This window comes from Gorilla gorilla, chromosome 19, assembly GCF_029281585.2.
Source record: "Gorilla gorilla gorilla isolate KB3781 chromosome 19, NHGRI_mGorGor1-v2.1_pri, whole genome shotgun sequence".
NCBI lineage: Eukaryota > Metazoa > Chordata > Mammalia > Primates > Hominidae > Gorilla > Gorilla gorilla.
In genome coordinates this window covers 23,969,207-23,995,463 of record NC_073243.2, presented here as the reverse complement: position 1 = coordinate 23,995,463, position 26,257 = coordinate 23,969,207, and the positions used below count along the sequence as shown (strand labels likewise).

The 26,257-nt window shown below is 47.1% G+C and overlaps 2 protein-coding genes across 5 annotated transcripts; both read left to right on the top strand.

The window, feature by feature from the left end:
• The first annotated feature begins 105 nt into the window (after nt 1–105).
• On the top strand, nt 106–10,876 carry LOC101125919 (speedy protein E4). 2 transcript variants are annotated; one of them, XR_010131709.1, is made up of 8 exons: nt 112–368; nt 1,154–1,384; nt 2,210–2,268; nt 3,041–3,126; nt 5,155–5,323; nt 5,447–5,550; nt 6,407–6,578; nt 10,802–10,876. XR_010131709.1 is itself a non-coding variant. In XM_004058567.5 (7 exons), exons 1-6 carry the CDS (start codon nt 260–262, stop codon nt 5,504–5,506), a joined length of 714 nt encoding a protein of 237 aa, XP_004058615.3. In that variant the 5' UTR covers nt 106–259; the 3' UTR covers nt 5,507–5,550; nt 6,407–7,805. The 2 variants fall into 2 exon arrangements, 1 of the variants encoding a protein (XP_004058615.3); XM_004058567.5 differs by lacking the exon at nt 10,802–10,876 and having other exon boundaries at nt 106–368; nt 6,407–7,805.
• A 3,472-nt stretch (nt 10,877–14,348) lies between these two features.
• LOC134757583 (speedy protein E4-like) lies at nt 14,349–25,142 on the top strand. Of its 3 annotated transcripts, XR_010131708.1 has the most exons (8): nt 14,349–14,626; nt 15,406–15,636; nt 16,467–16,525; nt 17,298–17,383; nt 19,412–19,580; nt 19,704–19,807; nt 20,664–20,835; nt 25,065–25,142. XR_010131708.1 is itself a non-coding variant. In XM_063700620.1 (7 exons), the coding sequence occupies exons 1-6, from the start codon at nt 14,518–14,520 to the stop codon at nt 19,761–19,763; spliced, it is 714 nt and encodes a 237-aa protein (XP_063556690.1). In that variant the 5' UTR covers nt 14,349–14,517; the 3' UTR covers nt 19,764–19,807; nt 25,065–25,139. The 3 variants fall into 3 exon arrangements, 2 of the variants coding, with proteins under 2 accessions (XP_063556690.1, XP_063556689.1); XM_063700620.1 differs by lacking the exon at nt 20,664–20,835 and having other exon boundaries at nt 25,065–25,139; XM_063700619.1 differs by lacking the exon at nt 25,065–25,142 and having other exon boundaries at nt 20,664–21,479.
• Nucleotides 25,143–26,257: the final 1,115 nt, after the last annotated feature.

Genomic DNA, 26,257 nt, shown 5'->3' with positions numbered 1-26,257 from the left:
TTCTTCAAACTAGTTGCCAGCTTGGAATGACCGATGACATCAGAGATTCCGACTTTCCTGATTGGAGGGACCGGACTCTGGTTGCTTGGGAGTTCAGGTGGACAACAGCAACTTCTCAAAACTGCTCTTCACTCCTAACTTCTCCCGAGCCTCTAGAAGAGAAACGCACTCTTCTGGGTCCTGACGGAGTCTGGAAGAAGGCTTTGGACAGAACAGGGACTAGGTTTTGTGGACAGAAACAAAGTGTTTGGGAGAGATTATGGCCAGTGGTCAAGCGCGCCCCCCGTTTGAGGAGGAGAGCCCCCAGCCTAGCACAACGGTGCGGTCCCCCGAGGTGGTGGTGGATGATGAAGTGCCAGGACCATCAGGTGAGGTGACTGGAGGGAGCAGCGATGGGAGATGATTGACTGAGGAGAGGGAAGGGGGCCAGTTACTGGGAATCTGAAGCACCTGAGTAGGGTGTGTGGGAAAGAAACGACGGACTCAGGAAGCCAGGGATCGGGGAAGGAGGGTGCAGGGAATGGGGCCAAGCATGGCCACGTGGAAAGAAAGTCTGGGGAGCAATGAAGGGGGTCAGGAGATGTGCTCAAAAGATGAGAGAGGAAGGCCGAGGCGGACGGATCACGAGGTCAGAAGATCGAGACCATCCTGGTTAACACGATGAAACCCTGTCTCTACCAAAAATACAAAAGTGAGTTGGGCATGGTGGTGCGTGCCTGTAGTCCCAGCTACTCAAGAGGCTGAGGCAGGAGAATCATTTGAACCCAGGAGGCGGAGGTTGCAGTGAACCAAGATTGTGCCACTGCACTCCAGTCTGGGCAACAAGAGGGAGACTCCATCTCAAAAAAAAAAAAACAAGAGAGAGAGAGAGAGAGAGAGCAGACAGAGCTCAAGGGAAGGTTTCCATTTTTCTCCAATTGAAAGTTCTTATCTGTGATGAGGAAATGTTTTAAGGACAGAGAGCTGGAAGAATGGGGAGGTGAGGGAGAGGCAGATGGGGATCAGCAAAGGAGAAAGGTGGAAACATGGCTTGGAGAAGCTGACAGTCTGCGAGGCTTGGGAGGATGGAAGAGTAGTTTGAGGTTCCTGGGTCGGGGCCTCTAAGGTGATCAATGGCAGAAACATGACACCACGGCCTGGTTTCTTCACTCAGCCCCTTGGATAGATCCCAGCCCCCAGCCTCAATCCCTTGGCCTGAAAAGGAAGAGCGAATGGTCAGACGAATCCGAGGAGGAGCTAGAGGAGGAGCTGGAGTTGGAGCGCGCCCCTGAGCCCGAGGACACCTGGGTGGTGGAGACGCTGTGTGGGCTCAAGATGAAGCTGAAGCGAAAGCGAGCATCCTCCGTGCTCCCTGAGCACCACGAGGCCTTCAACAGGCTCCTTGGTAGGAGGATACCCCAAAAAGCACCTCCAACCCTGTTCTTTTAAAAAAGTGGAATCTTTCAATAATCACGCTTTCCCAATAAGAAGAATATGCCCTCCTGGGGGGTGAGCGCTCCATGCAGGAGGAGGATGCTTAGGAGATAGAGGATTAGGCTAGTCTTAATAAAGGTCTGCACTGGAAATAAGAAAGCTTGGTTTCTGGCCAGGTGCAGTGGCTCATGCCTGAGACCTTGGTGCTTTGGGAGGCTGAGGCGGGAGGATCTCTTGAACTCAGGAGTTTGAAGTTGCAATGAGCTATGATTGCACCACTGCACTCCAGCCTGGTTGACAAGGAAAGACCCTGTCATAAAATAAATAAAATAAAACAAAATAAAAGATAAAAGAAAGCTTGGTTTCAGCTGTACCCTCTGAAACTCTATGTCTCTTGATGACTTTTCTAAACCTAAGTGTCTCCATCCGTGGAGGGGGATAACAAGGCCATGGGCACACCCAGCTGTGACTATCTCAGGAAGCAATGATGGGAATTCTATTATGACTTCTGCGGTGGTCCCTTCCTGTCTGATGGGAGGACATCATGGCTTATTCACAGCTCTTCATCCTGTAGACTCTGACACCAAAGGCCTCCTTCGGCCTCTCCTCAGGGGAATCTCAGAGCGGGAGCGTCCCTCCTTGCCCAGTGAAAGTCCTTCTCTCCTCTCCCATCCACCTAAGCCTTGGCCACAATCCTGAGACTTCCCCCAGAGGGACACAGTTCTCCTCTCTGCTCTGTTGCTCCCACGGCAACCCTGTTCCACTTCTCACCCTGACACAGGCTCTCTTTTCACAGGGGATCCTGTCGTTCAAAAATTCCTGGCCTGGGACAAAGACCTGAGGGTGTCAGACAAGGTAAGGTTGTTCTCCACTCAACTGTGTTCCTGCTTTAACACACGTCCTGGGGAAGGGTGCAGCGTCTAAACCCACAGTTTCTCTCCTCTCTCCCTCTACCATCTCCCACCTGCTGATTCCATACTCTTGGGCGCCCACGTTTTGATTTTTATTTTTTCAGAAACAGGGTCTCGTTCTGTTGCCCAGGCTGGAATGCAGTGTTGCCATCATAGCTCACTGCAGCCTCAGCCTCCTGGGCTCAAGTGATCCTCCCGCCTCGGCCTCTCCAATAGCTGGGACTCCAGGCGTGAGTCACCGCCCCCAGCTATTCTAGGTCTTCTCATAATTTGTCAGCATCTCCCTCGGGGCTCTGGTAGCCTGTTGCATAGTTGATGGGTGGCCCCTGCCTCTGCACAGGGTCCTTTGGAATCCAGGCCCTGGGCCAGTCTTGAAACTCCTGACCCCTATCCTCTCAGATCTTTGGGACAGTCCTTTGCCCCAGCTCACCAAGACCCTCCTGACATTAGCAGCCCTAGACACTCTCCCTCCAGTGATCCCATTGGAGCTCATCATCATGGGAGCATCACAGACCTCCCTCCCTCCGACTTCCCGGATTTGCAGCTGACTTTCAACACTCTCCACCCGCAAGCCCCCAATGAGCATAGTCACCCAACACTGAGGTTCCTTCTGTGATAGACAACCGCGCCCCAGCCCCTGTTCCCTTCTCTCCACCATCTTCCTCTTCCAGGATGTGACCAACCTTTCTCTCTCTCTACTCCCTTCTCTCCATCAGTATCTCCTGGCTATGGTCATAGCGTATTTTAGCCGTGCCGGCCTCTTCTCATGGCAATACCAACGCATTCATTTCTTCCTGGCTCTGTGAGTAGTTGCTTCTTCCCACCTGTCAATATCCAACACCCTGGGACAGTGGACAAAGTGGGATTCCAACCTTCCATCTATTTCTTTACCCTATTTCTCCTCTTTACTCTGTATATAAAAACGATAAGATCATACTATGGTGTTCTTAGTCTGTTCTTTCTAAAAACAAACACAAATGCAGTTGACAAATAGTAGAATCAAACAAAAGGAAACATAAACCCGTCCTAAGGGGAAAGGAAAGCCGTGGACACGACCCTGCTCCCCAAGCAAGCAGCCATTTCTGGTTCTCTCGTCTCTCTCCTTCCCATATCAACACCAAATGCAATTTTCCATCCTCCTTCTCCAGGTTCCCATGACAGAGGCAGAAATTCAGGTTGTCCTCGCATAACACAGATCCATCATCAAATACTCCCTGCTGGGCCTTCCTGGGAGTCCTGCCCCAAGCCAGGGGGCTTCCTAGTGCTGCCTGAATAGCTTTCCAAAGCACAGCTCCCAGCCCCCCTTCACTGCCCACCTGAACAACTTCCTTAGCTGATTTGTCTCTAAATGGAGGCCCGGGTCCACAGGGCGAATTCAACCCTCTCTGCAGTCCTTCTACCACCAAACCTGCCCACCATCTTCATGTTTCCTTGTTTGCTTTCGCCACTCCTTCCAAATGCCCTCCACTCCATTTTGATTTTGTGTTTTCTGTCTGGGTGTCCTGCACACATGTGGATCTGAAGGGAATGACCCATTCCTTAAAGTCAGTTCAACCCCACAGCCTTTGCGATGCCTCCCCTGATCTTCCAGCTTCTGCACGCCCACAGCACTTTAGCGACATCCTAGGATAATGTGACATTTTGGATTCGTTTATCTGCCCTCCTTTTCCCCAAACCCATCAGAGTAGACCCCTGTTGAAGGCAGGGTCTTGTCAAAATATCAAAGTTTTTGTTTTTATCTTTACCGGACAGAGACTTGCTCTGTCCCTCAGGCTGGACTGCAGTAGCCAGATCATAGCTCACCGCAGCCTCCATCTCCTAGGCTCTAGTGATGCTCCCACCTCAGCCTCCTGAGTAGCTGGGACTACCGGTGCATGCCACCACATCTAGCCAGTTTTTATGATTTTTAGTAGAGATGACGTTTTGCTATGTCACCCAGGCTGTTCTGGAACTCCTGGGTTCTCACCTCAGCCTCTCAGAGTGCTGGTATTATAGACATGAGCCACCCAATCAGCCAAAATATCAAAGTATTCCTGAAACACTCAGCACAATTCTTTTCATTTTGCAAGTGCTCATGTTATATTGACTCTATGGAATAATTCATATGGCATTTGCCTATAAGATAAATCTTTCCTTCTTTCCTTCATTCATTCATGTATTCATTTATTCAACAAAACCTTATGAAGTTCATCATATGTGCCAGGGAATAGGAAGGATGGGAAGGGAGAGTTCACAGCAATGCTTGTTGAATTAATGCACCAAGATAAACAAAGCCCTCTAGTGGCCTTTTGGTAGGTGAGAGATGATTTACAGAAACACACCAGTCAGTTCCTGTCCTTGGGGGCACTTATGATGCACGGGGGAAGACAGGTGTGTGCACACATGACAAGCAAGGAGGGTGTGGGAGGAACAGGGGTGGGGACTAGGATGAGGTGACGCCATCTGTCTTGTATAAGGATGGCAGGACACGTCCTTAGGATAAGACTTGGGTTGTTTTTAAATTCAGAGGGGGTCTTGCCATATTACCCAGACTGGTCCCTAACTCCTGGCCTCCAGTGATCCTCCTGCCTGGACTCCCAAAGTGCTGGGATTCCAAGCAAGAGCCACCACTCCCAGCCACCACTTGGATCATCTCCTTCCTGAAGGTGTGAGAGGCGCCCTTAGCAGGTCTCTGTCCAGCGGGGCCTCCTGAGGAAGGCAGGGCTCTCTGCAGGGCGGCTGTTGGTGCTGAGCTGAGGAAGGTCCCCTGCCCTCCTCTCTGAGAGGCTGCCCTCAGGAGGGGGTCCCTCCTGGTGGGGCCCCTGAGCAGCAACCTGATCTCTCTCCCCAGCTACCTGGCCAGTGACATGGAGGAGGACAACCAGGCCCCGAAACAAGACATCTTCTCCTTCCTCTACGGGAAGAACTACTCCCAGCGACCCTTGTTCCATAAGCTTCGATACCAGCTCCTCTGTTCCATGCGCTGGAGGACGTGGGTTTCCCCAGAGGAGATGGAGGAGGTAGGTGGGGCCATATGAGGAGGTGGGGGTGGGGAGGGATGGGGTGGATTGGAGGCTGGAGGAGGGCAGAGAGGGGTCTTCCTGGGGAATCCCTGGCTTCTCAAGTGGTGTGTGTTTTTCCAGATCCAGGCTTATGACCCAGAGCACTGGGTGTGGGCCCGAGATCGCACCCTCATTTCCTAGAGCTCCGGGGACATGGAGGCCTGAGGTCATCGGCCTGAGGGAAGGTACGTGTGTATCCTCCAGGGTAAAGGCAGAATATTCTCATCTATAAGAAAATCCAAGGAACTCAACTGCTTGATCCGGCTTCAAGCCTGGTCAACATGGCGACACCCCATCTCCACAAAAATACAAAACTGAGCCGGGCGTCCTGGTGGGCGCCTCTAGTCCCCACTACTCAGGAGCCTGAGGCGGAAGGAACAGCAGAGCCCCGGAGGTCGGGGCTGCAGTGAGCTGTGATTCTGCCACTGCACTCCAGCCGGGATGACAGAGTGACACTCTTTCTCAAAAATGAGAATACTACCTAGGTCCAGGGAGGTGCATTATGGTTGATACACTTGAGTTACTGATTTGGGGAAAGGATTCGGTGAAGATTTGGTTGACATCTTGTGCCGCTAACCACATTTAGGACCGAGCATTAGACTAAAACATGAGAGATTAAGGTTGGGGATTAGGAGTCTGGTCTGCTGGTTCCTGAGGTTGTCGCGTTAGACATGTTTGTAGCATGGTTAAAAGTTTAGATCTTAAGCAATATAAAGGGCACCAAGTGTGATGAAGTCCAAAGCCATGTCCTCCAAGGGTGCTCTACTCCCTGGGTGGACCCACCCAAAGTCCTTGCTATGAAGCAGATCACTGGGGCTAACCTGGGGTAAATTAAGTGATTTTTGGAGTCAAGCTCACCAAAGTGTGAGTACCAGAATCAAAAATGATGGTTCAGAATCAGGGTTGACAATAAAGGGTTAGAGATAAAATCGGATTTATATATTGCTCTGAACTCTAGTTAGGATTGACGTGGGATGGGAATAACCTTCCTATCTAGAGATCTCCCTCCTTGAAGTGTGACATCCTCTCTCTCACTTCCAGAACACTGGGCCCAGGGGAGATGGGAATTTTCAGCAGGAAGTTTATCGCGACGCTAATGCCAGACACCAGGAAGGGAGAGAGGAGCCTCCTGTGCAGATCATCTACAAGAAGCTGGACTCTTCTAGAAGGGGCAAAATAGAGTGACCAGGTTTTCCTCCTAGGAGCCATGGAGGTATTTCTAGGAGGCAGTGGAGGGAAAGTGAGAAACCAGGGGTGTTTCTGGTTCCACCCCTTCCTGCGGCAAAACCTCCCTTTTCACGTTGCTGAATCCCAGCCTCCCCTGGGCTGGAAGCTGGAGTTCCTGTTTCCTATGGACTTGGTTGCCACAGTCCAGAGCATTTGAAGGCACAGCGCGGGCACTCAGATTGTCACGGAATTCTTTGTAAAATATGAAATTACTGCCATAGGATTTTAAGAGATAGTTTAATAGATACTGTACATTTTATTGGTTTATTTTTCAAATGTTGGCCATAGAATTATTACTAGGTTGATTTAAAACAGTTTGGGGCTTTTGTAGTTTTGAAAACATGCTGTTCCTATAGAGTTCTCTGACGGTTGTTATATACACATAAATATAATTTAGTTTTCATTTTTAAGAGAGGATTCTTTTTATCGTCAATGTTTTCTCTTTAAATCGTTTTATCTATTATTAAATGTGCTCCTGAAGCGAGCACTCTTGTTATCTATGATACTGACCTAATATATCCATTATATTTATAGCTAGGTGGTAGTTCCCCTACATTCTTGTAAATAGAAATGTTTATTTTCTGTTTACTGTTGGTTACTGAATTGTGAGAATTCAGTTGTGATTTTTAACATGCCTTCCATATATACTAACATGTCCAAGATATACTATACAGTTTATTTGTTTATTTTGAAAATGATGGGCATGGCATTATTACTACATTTATTTAACTAGTTTAGAAATACAAGTATTTTTTAAAAGACACTGTTCTTATGAAGTTGTGTGATGGGTGTTACACCTATTATATACACATAGATATAATTCTGTTTTCATTTGTAAGAGAGGATTCTTTTTATCCTAAATGTTTTATTTTTAAATCTTTTTATCTGTTATTACATGTGCTGCTGAAGGGAGCACTGTTATGACCTAGAGTAGTTACATAATATATCTATTATATTTATAGCTAGGTGGCATTTCCCCGAAAGTCTTGTACAAATAAATTTTTATTTGATGTTGAGTGTTTGCTTGTTATTGAACTGTGAGAATTCAGACGTAATTTTTTAGCTTGTATTGAAAGGTTTGTATGTTACTTTAAAGAGGACATGTGTTTGAAAGGAGGACAGGAGCTGTGTGTTTCAAAGAGGACAGTGAGTGCACTGCGCTACCTGGGAAAATGCAATAAAGATGAAGTTTTCTCATCTTCACAACGACTGTGACCATATTGGTCTGGATTGCTTATTTGTTGTCCAATGACATTTTTGTTTAATGCGGTTTTAGTTATTTGAACAAATCTATTAACCCTGGAAAATAATGCTGAATCTTTGTGTTTGTTTGTTTGTTTGTTTTTGAGATGGAGTCTTGCTCTGTCACCCAGGCTGGAGTGCAGTGGCGCAATCTCGGCTCACTGCAAGCTCCACCTCCTGTGTTCACGCCATTCTCCTGCCTCAGCCTCCCAAGTAGCTGGGACTACAGGCACAGGCCACCATGCTCGGCTAATTTTTTGTATTTTTAGCAGAAACGGGGTTTCACCGTGTTAGTCAGGATGGTCTTGATCTCCCGACCTCGTGATCCATCCGCCTCGGCCTCCCAAAGTGCTGGGATTACAGGCGTGAGCCACCTCCCCTGGCACTTTATTTTATTTTATTTTATTTTATTTTATTTTATTTTATTTATTTATTTATTTATTTGAGACAAGGATCTTGTCCCATTCCCCAGGCTGAAATGCAGTGGCTCAATCTCGGCTCACTGCAACCTCCACCTCCCAAGTTCAAGCAATTCTCTGGTCTCAGCCTCCTGAGAAGCTGGGATTAAAGGCGCCTGCCACCACGCCCAGCTAATTTCTGTATTTTTCGTAGAGGCACCATTTCACCATGTTGGCCGGGCTGGTCTCCAACTCTTGACCTCAGGTGGTCCGTCCCCCTCGGCCACCCAAAGTGCTAGGATTACAGGTGTGAGACACTGCATTGCATTCGGCCCATACAGTAAAACTCTTTATGAGAGGAGGGAAGTATCTCGGGTTAGTTAGTAGACATCAAATCACTGAAGTCAATGAACTCTGAGGAGATGCTTGACAGACACACAAGATAAGGAGGAGGAGGTTGCAAAGTGTTGATGTTTGTGTAACCACAAGCATGGCTGAGCCTAGAATGCAATTACTATTCCAGCACATGGAACCGTGAAGCTATTGTTACAGATTACCTTCATTCTAGGACCCTGGTGTCGCCAATACCATAAACCACATGCAAATGAGGCAAGTAAGATCTGGGAGGAATTTGAGAAGCGTTTGTGCAATGTCCAGGGGTGAACTTATAATGGGATGAACTTAGGGAGTTAACAAGAGTCTGCACTGACCCTGAACACTCCAAACATTCTTGGGATGGCCAGGCACAGTGGCTCATGCCTGTCATTTCAGCACTTTGGGAGGCCCAGGTGGGCAGATGGTTTGAGCCCAGAAGTTCAAGAGCAGCCTGGGCAACATGGCGAAACACACCTCTATAAAAATACAAAACTGGGCCTGGCACGGTGGCTCAAGCCTGTAATCCCAGCACTTTGGGAGGCCGAGGTGGGCAGCTCACGAGATCAGGAGATCGAAACCATCCTGGTTGACATGGTGAAACCCTGTCTCTACAAAAAAAAATACAAAAAATTAGCCGGGCGTAGTGGCATGCGCCTGTAGTCCCAGCTACTCAGGAGGCTGAGGCAGGAGAATCACTTGAACCTGGGAGGTAGAGGTGGCAGTGAGCCTAGATCACGCCACTGCACTCCAGCCTGGGTGTGACAGAGCGAGACTCCATCTCAAAAAGAAAAAATACGAAACTTAGCCAGGTGTGGTGGTGCACACCTGCAGTCGCAGCTACCCAGGAGGCTGAGGTGGGAGGATTGCTTGGGCCTGGGAGGTTGAGGCTGCATGAGCCGTGATCATACCGCTGCACTCCAGCCTGGGCAACAGAGCAGGACCCTGTCTCAAAAAAAAAAAAATTTCAAAACATTCTTGGGGACTGCAGGTCTGTTGTATCTATCTGCCAATGATGTAGTCACAGGGTAAACAGACCAAATATTGCCCACATCTCCTGTTTAGTGCCATCTCTGCTGTTAGAGAATCCCAAGCCTAGAAGGAGGGAAAGCTAATTCTTCTGCTGACTTGGTGAATCTGCCTGTGTGACTGGCTATTGGTCAGCCTGCCATGGATTGCTGCCTGAGTTGCCTTCCTGTCCCTTGCTGCATCCAATCAGGGTCCAACCAATCCACTCAAAAGTATTAGGATGAGTAGCAGTAAGCATGAAAAATACAGGATTACTTTCCAGAATACATAAAGACCTTCTATAAATCAATAAAAATGCAAAGCAACTTGATGTTTAAAATGCGCATGAAACATGAACAGGAGACTCACAGAAGAAGAAATGGCTGTATACAGATGAGTAACTTCACCTATCAGACTGGCAAAATTTAAGAGATTGGTAATATAGCATGTTAGTGAGTGTCTTAGTCAGTTTGTTCTGTTCTAACCAATTCTCATAGACTGGGAAACTTAAAACATTTCTTTCTCACATTTCTGGAGGCTGAGAAGTCCAAGATCAAGGTGCCAGGACAGGCAGTGTCTGGTGAGGGCCCATTTGCTGGTTTGCAGACTGGAAATCTTAAACATTTCTTTCTCATAGTTCTAGAGGCCAGGAAGTCCAAGATCAAGGTGCCAGGAGAAGCAGCATCTGCTGAAAGTCAGCTTGCTGGTTTGCCGATGGCTGTCTTCCTGTTGCTCCCTCACATGGCAGAGAGCAAAGAGAGAGAAAGCAAGCTGTCTCTTTTGTTAAAAGGGCACTAAAGCTATCATGAGGGTACCACCCTTAGGAGCTAATACATCCCAAAGGCTCTATATCCAAGTACAATTATATTGGAGATTAGGGTTTGATATGGTTTGTCTGTGTCCCCATTCAAATCTCAACTTGAATTGTATCTCCCAGAATTCCCACATGTCATGAGAGGGACCCAGGCAGAGGTAATTGAATTGTGGTGGCCGGTCTTTCCTGTGCTATTCTCCTGATAGTGAATAAGTCTCAGCAGATCTGATGGGTTTATCAGGAGTTTCCACTCTTGCTTCCCTTGCATTTTCTCCTGCCACCACCATGTAAGAAGTGCCTGTCGCCTCCCGCCATGACTCAGGCCTCCCAGCCATGTGGAACTGTAAGTCCAATTAAACCTCTTTTTCTTTTCAGACTTGGATATGTCTTTATCAGCAGCACGAAAACGGACTAAGACAGGGTTTCAACATATGAAGTTTGAGGTGGGGCACGGATTCAGTTCACAGCAGTGAGGATGCAGGGAAATGAAGACTCTCTACACTTTGGGTTGGAATTTAAACTTGCAAATTAGACTTGTAAAGTCTTCAGAGACTCACATATGACTTGCGAGATCAAGGCTGTGTTCTGGCAGGTCTCTCACCGCTGGCAAAAAAAACAGAAAAGTATCATTCCCATTGAATATCCTGCTACATAATGAATTTTCACATTGAACATTTAATTTCCCATTTAAATAAACCCATCTGGAATTTGATTTCTATATGTGTTTCTTTTTTCCAAATAATTAGCTAGTTATCCCAGCACCATTTGTGGCATAATCTACACTTTCCCCACTAGGATATGCCATAATAGCATATAATGCATTCCTATAGAAACTTGAGACTCTTTCTGGATTTTCTATTCTGTTTATTGTATCAAGGATCATAAACTGGGTCCCTCTACCCCATTTCAGGGCTCCAGATGTGTTTTTGATCTTGTTTTCATTTTTGTCAGAAGTGTGTTTGAATATTGTCAATTTTCATGCCTTTAGGCAGCTCACAAAGTCAGGCCTATCTTAGAGCAAGGTACTTGCCCAAGCCCTTAGAGCACTTGAGGATTTTGCCTGGAGTGGCACTAGCAACATGCTGTTTTAACACTTTCACCTTAGAGCACATTTTGGTGTCTGGCAGTGGACATTCCCTCTCATTCTTCTTTTGTGATGGTTCCTTAAGTACTCAATTCTCTAGATAAACTTTTACATTGTTTTGTCAACATCTGCGGGGGGAAAAACTCTCTGAGATTTTGATTGCAATCGCATTAAATTCCTAAATTCATTTGGATTGAATGTACAGTTTTACCATATTGAAACATCATTTAGACATTTTGTAAGTCTCTATTCAGTTCTTTTATATTCTCAGTGAAAATTTTTAGTGTTTCTTCTTTTAATTGAGATGTGGTCTCACTCTGTCACCCAGGCTTGAGTGCAGTGGCGTTAACTCGCCTCACTGCAGCCTTCGCCTCCCAGGCTCAAATGATCCTCCCACTTCAACCTCCCGAGTAGCTGGCAGTACAGGCAGGCGCCACCACACCCAGGCTAGTTTTTTATACTTTGGTGGAGACAGGGTTTCGCCAAGTTGCCCAGGCTGGTCTTGCACTCCTGCGCTCAAGCAATCCTCCTGCCTTGGCCTCCCAAAGTGCTGGAATTCCAGTTGTGAGCCAATGTTAGGGGGCTTGTCGACCAGCATACAGGGGCCTTGGAGGCTGCTTCAAACGTTCCCACTAAGCCAAGGATACAAAGCCTGGTGACAGCCCTCCCATGGGAGGCCCGGGTCTTACTTACCTCGCTCAAAAAATCTTTCCTGCTCATTTCATTTGAGAGTGATTTTGCTTTCTTTGGGATCTCTATTGCGCTGCCCCACCCAGAGAGTTCCAAATCTGAATGGACTCCAATGATGAAGTTAAATCAGCCCCCACCTCAGTCCTTTGGAATTCGAATCTGTGGGGCTGAGTCCTGGCATCTCTATCTTAATGTTCCTAGTTGAGATCCTTAGGCTGAAAGGCTGGTATTTGCAAAGCACTTCTTCTCCTCCAAACTCAGCCTCCGAACTAGCTGGGACTACAGGTGTGTGCCACCACACCAGGCTAATTTTAAATTGTTTTGGAGAGACGGAGTCTCACAACGTTACTCAGACTCGTCTCCAACTCCTGGGTTCAAGTGATTCTCCAGCCTTGGCCTCCCAAAGTGTAGGGATGACAGGCAGGAGCCACCATGCCAGCCAATAAAGCCCTTCTGTTTCACTCGAATGATATCTTTGGTGCATAGCTACAGCCATTGTTGTATTAACCTGCATCACTGAAGGAAAAGAGAAGGGGAGAAGTGATAGTTTTGCTTTTCCCTGAACATATCAGATGAAACCTGAACTGTTTAGCTCATTTTTGGACAATGTATTGACATAATTGAAGATGGCTGCCTTATTGTAGCCTGTCTACAGAAGGTGCCTAGAAGACAGAGGAATATGCAAAACTGGCTTGAAGAGTGATTAATCAGAACTTTACGTGGTACAGAAGAGAAATTTTAAAGGCAACAGAATATTGATCTTCTAATGTTTGAAAGCCTATTAAATAGGAGAGAAAGATGATTTTCTGCTTTGTTGTCAAAGGATCCAACCAGTTCTGATGGTTGAAAGCATCATGAATGCGAAGGTGCACTCAACGTAAGCAGAGTTTCCGAACAATTGGACTTCCACAGCGATGGGATCTGCCTCCTCATTCAGTTGTGCCTTTCCCATCAGCGAGAGACTCCTAGGAGCCCATTAGGAAGCTGTGCCAGAACTCACAGGTTCTTTGGATGGTATCTGAGATAGTATCCAGCTCTTACATTTTTATTTTTTCCGAAAAAAATATTTTTGAGACTGAGTCTCACTCTGTCCTCCAGGCTGGTGTGCAGTGGTGCAATCATAGCTCACTGCAGCCTCAAATACCTGGGCTGAAGCAATCCTCCTGCCTCAGCCTCCCAAGTACTGGGACCACAGGTGTGTGCCACGATTCCTGATTACTTTGTTTATATTTTGTAGAGATGACGTTTTGCTATGTTGCCCAGACTAATCTTGAACTCCTAACCTCAAGTGACGCTCCTGCCTTGGCCTCCCAAAGGAGGGGGATTATGAGCAGGAGCCCCTGGGCCTGGCTGAGATTTTTCCCCTTAGTCTTTTTATACACAGGATATTTTATTCATAAAATACATAAATAGTAGGAAAATTTTGGGGTCAAGTGAAATGGATATGTTGTAATAGTTGATATATAGACCAGAGTTCCTTAGCTGAACTGGAGGGGCAGGCTTTAGGTGATCCATGGATGCCCTGAACTTGTGGACACCATTGAAAATCTGTACGAACCCACGGACAGTCTCCTGTGATTTTCATTCCTCAAAATGTCTCTTGGACTCAAAGATGCCTGAGAGCAAAGGATGCGTGTTCCCCTACTATAGGATCCAGGATAGTGAATATCAGTAAACATTCAGCAAAAAAGCTTTGCCACATTGAGTACTTCCACTTAACATCTCCATTCAACAAGTCAATTTACCCAGGATCTCCTGTATATGTTAATCTCACTCTTGGAAGGTCTCATCATTCTGCTTACCCTAAATTTCCTTCCACCTTCCTCCCTCTCTCACCAGACTAGACTCTGAAATGGGAAGGAGAGGCGGGGAAGAGAGCCCAACACCCCCTCAAGTTTAGAGTGGAGAGGACACAGCCTCTGCTGGGACAGGGAAAAGAGGAATGTGGAGACCCTGAGGATGCTTTTGGACAATGCTCAGAGGTTGGGACATTGCCAGGAGATACCATTCACCCCGGATCTCCAAGAAAAGAGATCAGTCTGGCAGTTACATGTGTTTTTCTTCAAACTAGTTGCCAGCTTGGAACGACCGATGACATCAGAGATTCCGACTTTCCTGATTGGAGGGAGCGGACTCTGGTTGCTTGGGAGTTCAGGTGGACAACAGCAACTTCTCAAAACTGCTCTTCACTCCTAACTTCTCTCGAGCCTCTAGAAGAGAAACGGACTCTTCTGGGCCCTAACGGAGTCTGGAAGAAGGCTTTGGACAGAACAGGGACTAGGTTTTGTGGACAGAAACAAAGTGTTTGGGAGAGATTATGGCCAGTGGTCAAGCGCGCCCCCCGTTTGAGGAGGAGAGCCCCCAGCCTAGCACAACGGTGCGGTCCCCCGAGGTGGTGGTGGATGATGAAGTGCCAGGACCATCAGGTGAGGTGACTGGAGGGAGCAGCGATAGGAGATGATTGACTGAGGAGAGGGAAGGGGGCCAGTTACTGGGAATCTGAAGCACCTGAGTAGGGTGTGTGGGAAAGAAACGACGGACTCAGGAAGCCAGGGATCGGGGAAGGAGGGTGCAGGGAATGGGGCCAAGCATGGCCACGTGGAAAGAAAGTCTGGGGAGCAATGAAGGGGGTCAGGACATGTGCTCAAAAGATGAGAGAGGAAGGCCGAGGCGGACGGATCACGAGGTCAGAAGATCGAGACCATCCTGGTTAACACGATGAAACCCTGTCTCTACCAAAAATACAAAAGTGAGTTGGGCATGGTGGTGCGTGCCTGTAGTCCCAGCTACTCAAGAGGCTGAGGCAGGAGAATCATTTGAACCCAGAAGGCGGAGGTTGCAGTGAACCAAGATTGTGCCACTGCACTCCAGTCTGGGCAACAAGAGGGAGACTCCATCTCAAAAAAAAAAAAGAGAGAGAGAGACAGAGAGCAGACAGAGCTCAAGGGAAGGTTTCCATTTTTCTCCAATTGAAAGTTCTTATCTGTAATGAGGAAATGTTTTGAGGACAGAGAGCTGGAAGAATGGGGAGGTGAGGGAGAGGCAGATGGGGATCAGCAAAGGAGAAAGGTGGAAACATGGCTTGGAGAAGCTGACAGTCTGCGAGGCTTGGGAGGATGGAAGAGTAGTTTGAGGTTCCTGGGTCGGGGCCTCTAAGGTGATCAATGGCGGAAACATGACACCACGGCCTGGTTTCTTCACTCAGCCCCTTGGATAGATCCCAGCCCCCAGCCTCAATCCCTTGGCCTGAAAAGGAAGAGCGAATGGTCAGACGAATCCGAGGAGGAGCTGGAGGAGGAGCTGGAGTTGGAGCGCGCCCCTGAGCCCGAGGACACCTGGGTGGTGGAGACGCTGTGTGGGCTCAAGATGAAGCTGAAGCGAAAGCGAGCATCCTCCGTGCTCCCTGAGCACCACGAGGCCTTCAACAGGCTCCTTGGTAGGAGGATACCCCAAAAAGCACCTCCAACCCTGTTCTTTTAAAAAAGTGGAATCTTTCAATAATCACACTTTCCCAATAAGAAGAATATGCCCTCCTGGGGGGTGAGCGCTCCATGCAGGAGGAGGAGGCTCAGGACATAGAGGATTAGGCTAGTCTTAATAAAGGTCTGCACTGGAAATAAGAAAGCTTGGTTTCTGGCCAGGTGCAGTGGCTCATGCCTGAGACCTTGGTGCTTTGGGAGGCTGAGGCGGGAGGATCTCTTGAACTCAGGAGTTTGAAGTTGCAATGAGCTATGATTGCACCACTGCACTCCAGCCTGGTTGACAAGGAAAGACCCTGTCATAAAATAAATAAAATAAAATAAAATAAAATAAAAGATAAAAGAGAGCTTGGTTTCAGCTGTACCCTCTGAAACTCTATGTCTCTTGATGACTTTTCTAAACTTAAGTGTCTCCATCCGTGGAGGGGGATAACAAGGCCATGGGCACACCCAGCTGTGACTGTCTCAGGAAGCAATGATGGGAATTCTATTATGACTTCTGCGGTGGTCCCTTCCTGTCTGATGGGAGGACATCATGGCTTATTCACAGCTCTTCATCCTGTAGACTCTGACACCAAAGGCCTCCTTCGGCCTCTCCTCAGGGGAATCTCAGAGCGGGAGCGTCCCTCCTTGCCCAGTGAAAGTCCTTCTCTCCTCTCCCATCCACCTAAGCCTTGGCCACAATCCTGAGACTTCCCCCAGAGGGACACAGTTCTCCTCTCTGCTCTGTTGCTCCCACGGCAACCCTGTTCCACTTCTCACCCTGACACAGGCTCTCTTTTCACAGGGGATCCTGTCGTTCAAAAATTCCTGGCCTGGGACAAAGACCTGAGGGTGTCAGACAAGGTAAGGTTGTTCTCCACTCAACTGTGTTCCTGCTTTAACACACGTCCTGGGGAAGGGTGCAGCGTCTAAACCCACAGTTTCTCTCCTCTCTCCCTCTACCATCTCCCACCTGCTGATTCCATACTCTTGGGCGCCCATGTTTTGATTTTTATTTTGTCAGAAACAGGGTCTCGTTCTGTTGCCCAGGCTGGAATGCAGTGTTGCCATCATAGCTCACTGCAGCCTCAGCCTCCTGGGCTCAAGTGATCCTCCCGCCTCGGCCTCTCCAATAGCTGGGACTCCAGGCGTGAGTCACCGCCCCCAGCTATTCTAGGTCTTCTCATAATTTGTCAGCATCTCCCTCGGGGCTCTGGTAGCCTGTTGCATAGTTGATGGGTGGCCCCTGCCTCTGCACAGGGTCCTTTGGAATCCAGGCCCTGGGCCAGTCTTGAAACTCCTGACCCCTATCCTCTCAGATCTTTGGGACAGTCCTTTGCCCCAGCTCACCAAGACCCTCCTGACATTAGCAGCCCTAGACACTCTCCCTCCAGTGATCCCATTGGAGCTCATCATCATGGGAGCATCACAGACCTCCCTCCCTCCGACTTCCCGGATTTGCAGCTGACTTTCAACACTCTCCACCCGCAAGCCCCCAATGAGCATAGTCACCCAACACTGAGGTTCCTTCTGTGATAGACAACCGCGCCCCAGCCCCTGTTCCCTTCTCTCCACCATCTTCCTCTTCCAGGATGTGACCAACCTTTCTCTCTCTCTACTCCCTTCTCTCCATCAGCATCTCCTGGCTATGGTCATAGCGTATTTTAGCCGTGCCGGCCTCTTCTCATGGCAATACCAACGCATTCATTTCTTCCTGGCTCTGTGAGTAGTTTGCTTCTTCCCACCTGTCAATATCCAACACCCTGGGACAGTGGACAAAGTGGGATTCCAACCTTCCATCTATTTTTTTACCCTATTTCTCCTCTTTACTCTGTATATAAAAACGATAAGATTATACTATGGTGTTCTTAGTCTGTTCTTTCTAAAAACAAACACAAATGCAGTTGACAAATAGTAGAATCAAACAAAAGGAAACATAAACCCGTCCTAAGGGGAAAGGAAAGCTGTGGACATGACCCTGCTCCCCAAGCAAGCAGCCATTTCTGGTTCTCTCGTCTCTCTCCTTCCCATATCAACACCAAATGCAATTTTCCATCCTCCTTCTCCAGGTTCCCATGACAGAGGCAGAAATTCAGGTCATCCTCACATAACACAGATCCATCATCAAATACTCCCTGCTGGGCCTTCCTGCGAGTCCTGCCCCAAGCCAGGGGGCTTCCTAGTGCTGCCTGAATAGCTTTCCAAAGCACAGCTCCCACCCCCCCCCTTTCACTGCCCACCTGAACAACCTCCTTAGCTGATTTGTCTCTAAATGGAGGCCCGGGTCCACCAGGCGAATTCAACCCTCTCTGCAGTCCTTCTACCACCAAACCTGCCCACCATCTTCATGTTTCCTTGTTTGCTTTCGCCACTCCTTCCAAATGCCCTCCACTCCATTTTGATTTTGTGTTTTCTGTCTGGGTGTCCTGCACACATGTGGATCTGAAGGGAATGACCCATTCCTTAAAGTCAGTTCAACCCCACAGCCTTTGCGATGCCTCCCCTGATCTTCCAGCTTCTGCACGCCCACAGCACTTTAGCGACATCCTAGGATAATGTGACATTTTGGATTCGTTTATCTGCCCTCCTTTTCCCCAAACCCATCAGAGTAGACCCCTGTTGAAGGCAGGGTCTTGTCAAAATATCAAAGTTTTTGTTTTTATCTTTACCGGACAGAGACTTGCTCTGTCCCTCAGGCTGGACTGCAGTAGCCAGATCATAGCTCACCGCAGCCTCCATCTCCTAGGCTCTAGTGATGCTCCCACCTCAGCCTCCTGAGTAGCTGGGACTACCGGTGCATGCCACCACATCTAGCCAGTTTTTATGATTTTTAGTAGAGATGACGTTTTGCTATGTCACCCAGGCTGTTCTGGAACTCCTGGGTTCTCACCTCAGCCTCTCAGAGTGCTGGTATTATAGACATGAGCCACCCAATCAGCCAAAATATCAAAGTATTCCTGAAACACTCAGCACAATTCTTTTCATTTTGCAAGTGCTCATGTTATATTGACTCTATGGAATAATTCATATGGCATTTGCCTATAAGATAAATCCTTCTTTCCTTCATTCATTCATGTATTCATTTATTCAACAAAACCTTATGAAGTTCATCATATGTGCCAGGGAATAGGAAGGATGGGAAGGGAGAGTTCACAGCAATGCTTGTTGAATTAATGCACCAAGATAAACAAAGCCCTCTAGTGGCCTTTTGGTAGGTGAGAGATGATTTACAGAAGCACACCAGTCAGTTCCTGTCCTTGGGGGCACTTATGATGCACGGGGGAAGACAGGTGTGTGCATACATGACAAGGAAGGAGGGTGTGGGAGGAACAGGGGTGGGGACCAGGATGAGGTGACGCCATCTGTCTTGTATAAGGATGGCAGGACACATCCTTAGGATAAGACTTGGGTTGTTTTTAAATTCAGAGGGGGTCTTGCCATATTACCCAGACTGGTCCCTAACTCCTGGCCTCCAGTGATTCTCCTGCCTGGACTCCCAAAGTGCTGGGATTCCAAGCAAGAGCCACCACTCCCAGCCACCACTTGGATCATCTCCTTCCTGAAGGTGTGAGAGGCGCCCTTAGCAGGTCTCTGTCCAGCGGGGCCTCCTGAGGAAGGCAGGGCTCTCTGCAGGGCGGCTGTTGGTGCTGAGCTGAGGAAGGTCCCCTGCCCTCCTCTCTGAGAGGCTGCCCTCAGGCAGGGGTCCCTCCTGGTGGGGCCCCTGAGCAGCAACCTGATCTCTCTCCCCAGCTACCTGGCCAGTGACATGGAGGAGGACAACCAGGCCCCGAAACAAGACATCTTCTCCTTCCTCTACGGGAAGAACTACTCCCAGCGACCCTTGTTCCATAAGCTTCGATACCAGCTCCTCTGTTCCATGCGCTGGAGGACGTGGGTTTCCCCAGAGGAGATGGAGGAGGTAGGTGGGGCCATATGAGGAGGTGGGGGTGGGGAGGGATGGGGTGGATTGGAGGCTGGAGGAGGGCAGAGAGGGGTCTTCCTGGGGAATCCCTGGCTTCTCAAGTGGTGTGTGTTTTTCCAGATCCAGGCTTATGACCCAGAGCACTGGGTGTGGGCCCGAGATCGCACCCTCATTTCCTAGAGCTCCGGGGACATGGAGGCCTGAGGTCATCGGCCTGAGGGAAGGTACGTGTGTATCCTCCAGGGTAAAGGCAGAATATTCTCATCTATAAGAAAATCCAAGGAACTCAACTGCTTGATCCGGCTTCAAGCCTGGTCAACATGGCGACACCCCATCTCCACAAAAATACAAAACTGAGCCGGGCGTCCTGGTGGGCGCCTCTAGTCCCCACTACTCAGGAGCCTGAGGCGGAAGGAACAGCAGAGCCCCGGAGGTCGGGGCTGCAGTGAGCTGTGATTCTGCCACTGCACTCCAGCCGGGACGACAGAGTGACACTCTTTCTCAAAAATGAGAATACTACCTAGGTCCAGGGAGGTGCATTATGGTTGATACACTTGAGTTACTGATTTGGGGAAAGGATTCGGTGAAGATTTGGTTGACATCTTGTGCCGCTAACCACATTTAGGACCGAGCATTAGACTAAAACATGAGAGATTAAGGTTGGGGATTAGGAGTCTGGTCTGCTGGTTCCTGAGGTTGTCGCGTTAGACATGTTTGTAGCATGGTTAAAAGTTTAGATCTTAAGCAATATAAAGGGCACCAAGTGTGATGAAGTCCAAAGCCATGTCCTCCAAGGGTGCTCTACTCCCTGGGTGGACCCACCCAAAGTCCTTGCTATGAAGCAGATCACTGGGGCTAACCTGGGGTATATTAAGTGATTTTTGGAGTCAAGCTCACCAAAGTGTGAGTACCAGAATCAAAACTGATGGTTCAGAATCAGGGTTGACAATAAAGGGTTAGAGATAAAATCGGATTTATATATTGCTCTGAACTCTAGTTAGGATTGACGTGGGATGGGAATAACCTTCCTATCTAGAGATCTCCCTCCTTGAAGTGTGACATCCTCTCTCTCACTTCCAGAACACTGGGCCCAGGGGAGATGGGAATTTTCAGCAGGAAGTTTATCGCGACGCTAATGCCAGACGCCAGGAAGGGAGAGAGGAGCCTCCTGTGCAGATCATCTACAAGAAGCTGGACTCTTCTAGAAGGGGCAAAATAGAGTGACCAGGTTTTCCTCCTAGGAGCCATGGAGGTATTTCTAGGAGGCAGTGGAGGGAAAGTGAGAAACCAGGGGTGTTTCTGGTTCCACCCCTTCCTGCGGCAAAACCTCCCTTTTCACGTTGCTGAATCCCAGCCTCCCCTGGGCTGGAAGCTGGAGTTCCTGTTTCCTATGGACTTGGTTGCCACAGTCCAGAGCATTTGAAGGCACAGCGTGGGCACTCAGATTGTCACGGAATTCTTTGTAAAATATGAAATTACTGCCATAGGATTTTAAGAGATAGTTTAATAGATACTGTACATTTTATTGGTTTATTTTTCAAATGTTGGCCATAGAATTATTACTAGGTTGATTTAAAATAGTTTGGGGTTTTTGTAGTTTTGAAAACATGCTGTTCCTATAGAGTTCTCTGACGGTTGTTATATACACATAAATATAATTTAGTTTTCATTTTTAAGAGAGGATTCTTTTTATCGTCAATGTTTTCTCTTTAAATCGTTTCATCTATTATTAAATGTGCTCCTGAAGCGAGCACTCTTGTTATCTATGATACTGACCTAATATATCCATTATATTTATAGCTAGGTGGTAGTTCCCCTACATTCTTGTAAATAGAAATGTTTATTTTCTGTTTACTGTTGGTTACTGAATTGTGAGAATTCAGTTGTGATTTTTAACACGCCTTCCATATATACTAACATGTCCAATATATACTATACAGTTTATTTGTTTATTTTGAAAATGATGGGCATGGCATTATTACTACATTTATTTAACTAGTTTAGAAATACAAGTATTTTTTAAAAGACACTGTTCTTATGAAGTTGTGTGATGGGTGTTACACCTATTATATACACATAGATATAATTCTGTTTTCATTTGTAAGAGAGGATTCTTTTTATCCTAAATGTTTTATTTTTAAATCTTTTTATCTGTTATTACATGTGCTGCTGAAGGGAGCACTGTTATGACCTAGAGTAGTTACATAATATATCTATTATATTTATAGCTAGGTGGCATTTCCCCGAAAGTCTTGTAGAAATAAATTTTTATTTGATGTTGAGTGTTTGCTTGTTATTGAACTGTGAGAATTCAGACGTAATTTTTTAGCTTGTATTGAAAGGTTTGTATGTTACTTTAAAGAGGACATGTGTTTGAAAGGAGGACAGGAGCTGTGTGTTTCAAAGAGGACAGTGAGTGCACTGCGCTACCTGGGAAAATGCAATAAAGATGAAGTTTTCTCATCTTCACAACGACTGTGACCATATTGGTCTGGATTGCTTATTTGTTGTCCAATGACATTTTTATTTAATGCGGTTTTAGTTATTTGAACAAATCTATTAACCCTGGAAAATAATGCTGAATCTTTGTGTTTCTTTGTTTGTTTTTGAGATGGAGTCTTGCTCTGTCACCCAGGCTGGAGTGCAGTGGCGCAATCTCGGCTCACTGCAAGCTCCACCTCCTGTGTTCATGCCATTCTCCTGCCTCAGCCTCCCAAGTAGCTGGGACTACAGGCACAGGCCACCATGCTCGGCTAATTTTTTGTATTTTTAGCAGAAACGGGGTTTCACCATGTTAGTCAGGATGGTCTTGATCTCCCGACCTCGTGATCCATCCGCCTCGGCCTCCCAAAGTGCTGGGATTACAGGCGTGAGCCACCTCCCCTGGCACTTTATTTTATTTTATTTTATTTTATTTTATTTTATTTTATTTTATTTTATTTTATTTATTTATTTATTTGAGACAAGGATCTTGTCCCATTCCCCAGGCTGAAATGCAGTGGCTCAATCTCGGCTCACTGCAACCTCCACCTCCCAAGTTCAAGCAATTCTCTTGTCTCAGCCTCCGGAGAAGCTCGGATTAAAGGCGCCTGCCACCACGCACAGCTAATTTCTGTATTTTTCGTAGAGGCACCATTTCACCATGTTGGCCGGGCTGGTCTCCAACTCTTGACCTCAGGTGGTCCGTCCCCCTCGGCCACCCAAAGTGCTAGGATTACAGGTGTGAGACACTGCACTGCATTCGGCCCATACAGTAAAACTATTTATGAGAGGAGGGAAGCATCTCGGGTTAGTTAGTAGACATCAAATCACTGAAGTCAATGAACTCTGAGGAGATGCTTGACAGACACACAAGATAAGGAGCAGGAGGTTGCAAAGTGTTGATGTTTGTGTAACCACAAGCATGGCTGAGCCTAGAATGCAATTACTATTCCAGCACATGGAACCGTGAAGCTATTGTTACAGATTACCTTCATTCTAGGACCCTGGTGTCGCCAATACCATAAACCACATGCAAATGAGGCAAGTAAGATCTGGGAGGAATTTGAGAAGCGTTTGTGCAATGTCCAGGGGTGAACTTATAATGGGATGAACTTAGGGAGTTAACAAGAGTCTGCACTGACCCTGAACACTCCAAACATTCTTGGGATGGCCAGGCACAGTGGCTCATGCCTGTCATTTCAGCACTTTGGGAGGCCCAGGTGGGCAGATGGTTTGAGCCCAGAAGTTCAAGAGCAGCCTGGGCAACATGGCGAAACACACCTCTATAAAAATACAAAACTGGGCCTGGCACGGTGGCTCAAGCCTGTAATCCCAGCACTTTGGGAGGCCGAGGTGGGCAGATCACGAGATCAGGAGATCGAAACCATCCTGGCTGACATGGTGAAACCCTGTCTCTACAAAAAAAAATACAAAAAATTAGCCGGGCGTAGTGGCATGCGCCTGTAGTCCCAGCTACTCAGGAGGCTGAGGCAGGAGAATCACTTGAACCTGGGAGGTAGAGGTGGCAGTGAGCCTAGATCATGCCACTGCACTCCAGCCTGGGTGTGACAGAGCGAGACTCCATCTCAAAAAGAAAAAATACGAAACTTAGCCAGGTGTGGTGGTGCACACCTGCAGTCCCAGCTACCCAGGAGGCTGAGGTGGGAGGATTGCTTGGGCCTGGGAGGTTGAGGCTGCATGAGCCGTGATCATACCACTGCACTCCAGCCTGGGCAACAGAGCAGGACCCTGTCTCAAAAAAAAAAAATTTCAAAACATTCTTGGGGACTGCAGGTCTGTTGTATCTATCTGCCAATGATGTAGTCACAGGGTAAACAGACCAAATATTGCCCACATCTCCTGTTTAGTGCCATCTCTGCTGTTGGAGAATCCCAAGCCTAGAAGGAGGGAAAGCTCATTCTTCTGCTGACTTGGTGAATCTGCCTGTGTGACTGGCTATTGGTCAGCCTGCCATGGATTGCTGCCTGAGTTGCCTTCCTGTCCCTTGCTGCATCCAATCAGGGTCCAACCAATCCACTCAAAAGTATCAGGATGAGTAGCAGTAAGCATGAAAAATACAGGATTACTTTCCAGAATACATAAAGACCTTCTATAAATCAATAAAAATGCAAAGCAACTTGATGTTTAAAATGTGCATGAAACATGAACAGGAGACTCACAGAAGAAGAAATGGCTGTATACAGATGAGTAACTTCACCTATCAGACTGGCAAAATTTAAGAGATTGGTAATATAGCATGTTAGTGAGTGTCTTAGTCAGTTTGTTCTGTTCTAACCAATTCTCATAGACTGGGAAACTTAAAACATTTCTTTCTCACATTTCTGGAGGCTGAGAAGTCCAAGATCAAGGTGCCAGGACAGGCAGTGTCTGGTGAGGGCCCATTTGCTGGTTTGCAGACTGGAAATCTTAAACATTTCTTTCTCATAGTTCTAGAGGCCAGGAAGTCCAAGATCAAGGTGCCAGGAGAAGCAGCATCTGCTGAAAGTCAGCTTGCTGGTTTGCAGATGGCTGTCTTCCTGTTGCTCCCTCACATGGCAGAGAGCAAAGAGAGAGAAAGCAAGCTGTCTCTTTTGTTAAAAGGGCACTAAAGCTATCATGAGGGTACCACCCTTAGGAGCTAATACATCCCAAAGGCTCTATATCCAAGTACAATTATATTGGAGATTAGGGTTTGATATGGTTTGTCTGTGTCCCCATTCAAATCTCAACTTGAATTGTATCTCCCAGAATTCCCACATGTCATGAGAGGGACCCAGGCAGAGGTAATTGAATTGTGGCGGCCGGTCTTTCCTGTGCTATTCTCCTGATAGTGAATAAGTCTCAGCAGATCTGATGGGTTTATCAGGAGTTTCCACTCTTGCTTCCCTTTCATTTTCTCCTGCCGCCACCATGTAAGAAGTGCCTGTCGCCTCCCGCCATGACTCAGGCCTCCCAGCCATGTGGAACTGTAAGTCCAATTAAACCTCTTTTTCTTTTCAGACTTGGATATGTCTTTATCAGCAGCACGAAAACGGACTAAGACAGGGTTTCAACATATGAATTTTGAGGTGGGGCACAGATTCAGTTCACAGCAGTGAGGATGCAAGGAAATGAAGACTCTCTACACTTTGGGTTGGAATTTAAACTTGCAAATTAGACTTGTAAAGTCTTCAGAGACTCACATATGACTTGCGAGATCAAGGCTGTGTTCTGGCAGGTCTCTCACCGCTGGCAAAAAAAACAGAAAAGTATCATTCCCATTGAATATCCTGCTACATAATGAATTTTCACATTGAACATTTAATTTCCCATTTAAATAAACCCATCTGGAATTTGATTTCTATATGTGTTTCTTTTTTCCAAATAATTAGCTAGTTATCCCAGCACCATTTGTGGCATAATCTACACTTTCCCCACTAGGATATGCCATAATAGCATATAATGCATTCCTATAGAAACTTGAGACTCTTTCTGGATTTTCTATTCTGTTTATTGTATCAAGGATCATAAACTGGGTCCCTCTACCCCATTTCAGGGCTCCAGATGTGTTTTTGATCTTGTTTTGGTTTTTGTCAGAAGTGTGTTTGAATATTGTGAATTTTCATGCCTTTAGGCAGCTCACAAAGTCAGGCCTATCTTAGAGCAAGGTACTTGCCCAAGCCCTTAGAGCACTTGAGGATTTTGCCTGGAGTGGCACTAGCAACATGCTGTTTTAACACTTTCACCTTAGAACACATTTTGGTGTCTGGCAGTGGACATTCCCTCTCATTCTTCTTTTGTGATGGTTCCTTAAGTACTCAATTCTCTAGATAAACTTTTACATTGTTTTGTCAACATCTGCGGGGGGAAAAACTCTTTGAGATTTTGATTGCAATCGCATTAAATTCCTAAATTCATTTGGATTGAATGTACAGTTTTACCATATTGAAACATCATTTAGACATTTTGTAAGTCTCTATTCAGTTCTTTTATATTCTCAGTGAAAATTTTTAGTGTTTCTTCTTTTAATTGAGATGCGGTCTCACTCTGTCACCCAGGCTTGAGTGCAGTGGCGTTAACTCACCTCACTGCAGCCTTCGCCTCCCAGGCTCAAATGATCCTTCCACTTCAACCTCCCGAGTAGCTGGCAGTACAGGCAGGCGCCACCACACCCAGGCTAGCTTTTTATACTTTGGTGGAGACAGGGTTTTGCC

Excerpts from the sequence above, each read along its gene's own strand:
- LOC101125919 (XM_004058567.5), top strand. The coding sequence starts at position 260 with ATGGCCAGTGGTCAAGCGCGCCCCCCGTTTGAGGAGGAGAGCCCCCAG. Across the intron at positions 2,269-3,040 it reads ACCTGAGGGTGTCAGACAAG|TATCTCCTGGCTATGGTCAT; the intron begins GTAAGGTTGTTC and ends TCTCTCCATCAG. Across the intron at positions 5,324-5,446 it reads CCCCAGAGGAGATGGAGGAG|ATCCAGGCTTATGACCCAGA; the intron begins GTAGGTGGGGCC and ends GTGTTTTTCCAG.
- LOC134757583 (XM_063700620.1), top strand. The coding sequence starts at position 14,518 with ATGGCCAGTGGTCAAGCGCGCCCCCCGTTTGAGGAGGAGAGCCCCCAG. Across the intron at positions 15,637-16,466 it reads GGCCTTCAACAGGCTCCTTG|GGGATCCTGTCGTTCAAAAA; the intron begins GTAGGAGGATAC and ends CTCTTTTCACAG. Across the intron at positions 19,581-19,703 it reads CCCCAGAGGAGATGGAGGAG|ATCCAGGCTTATGACCCAGA; the intron begins GTAGGTGGGGCC and ends GTGTTTTTCCAG.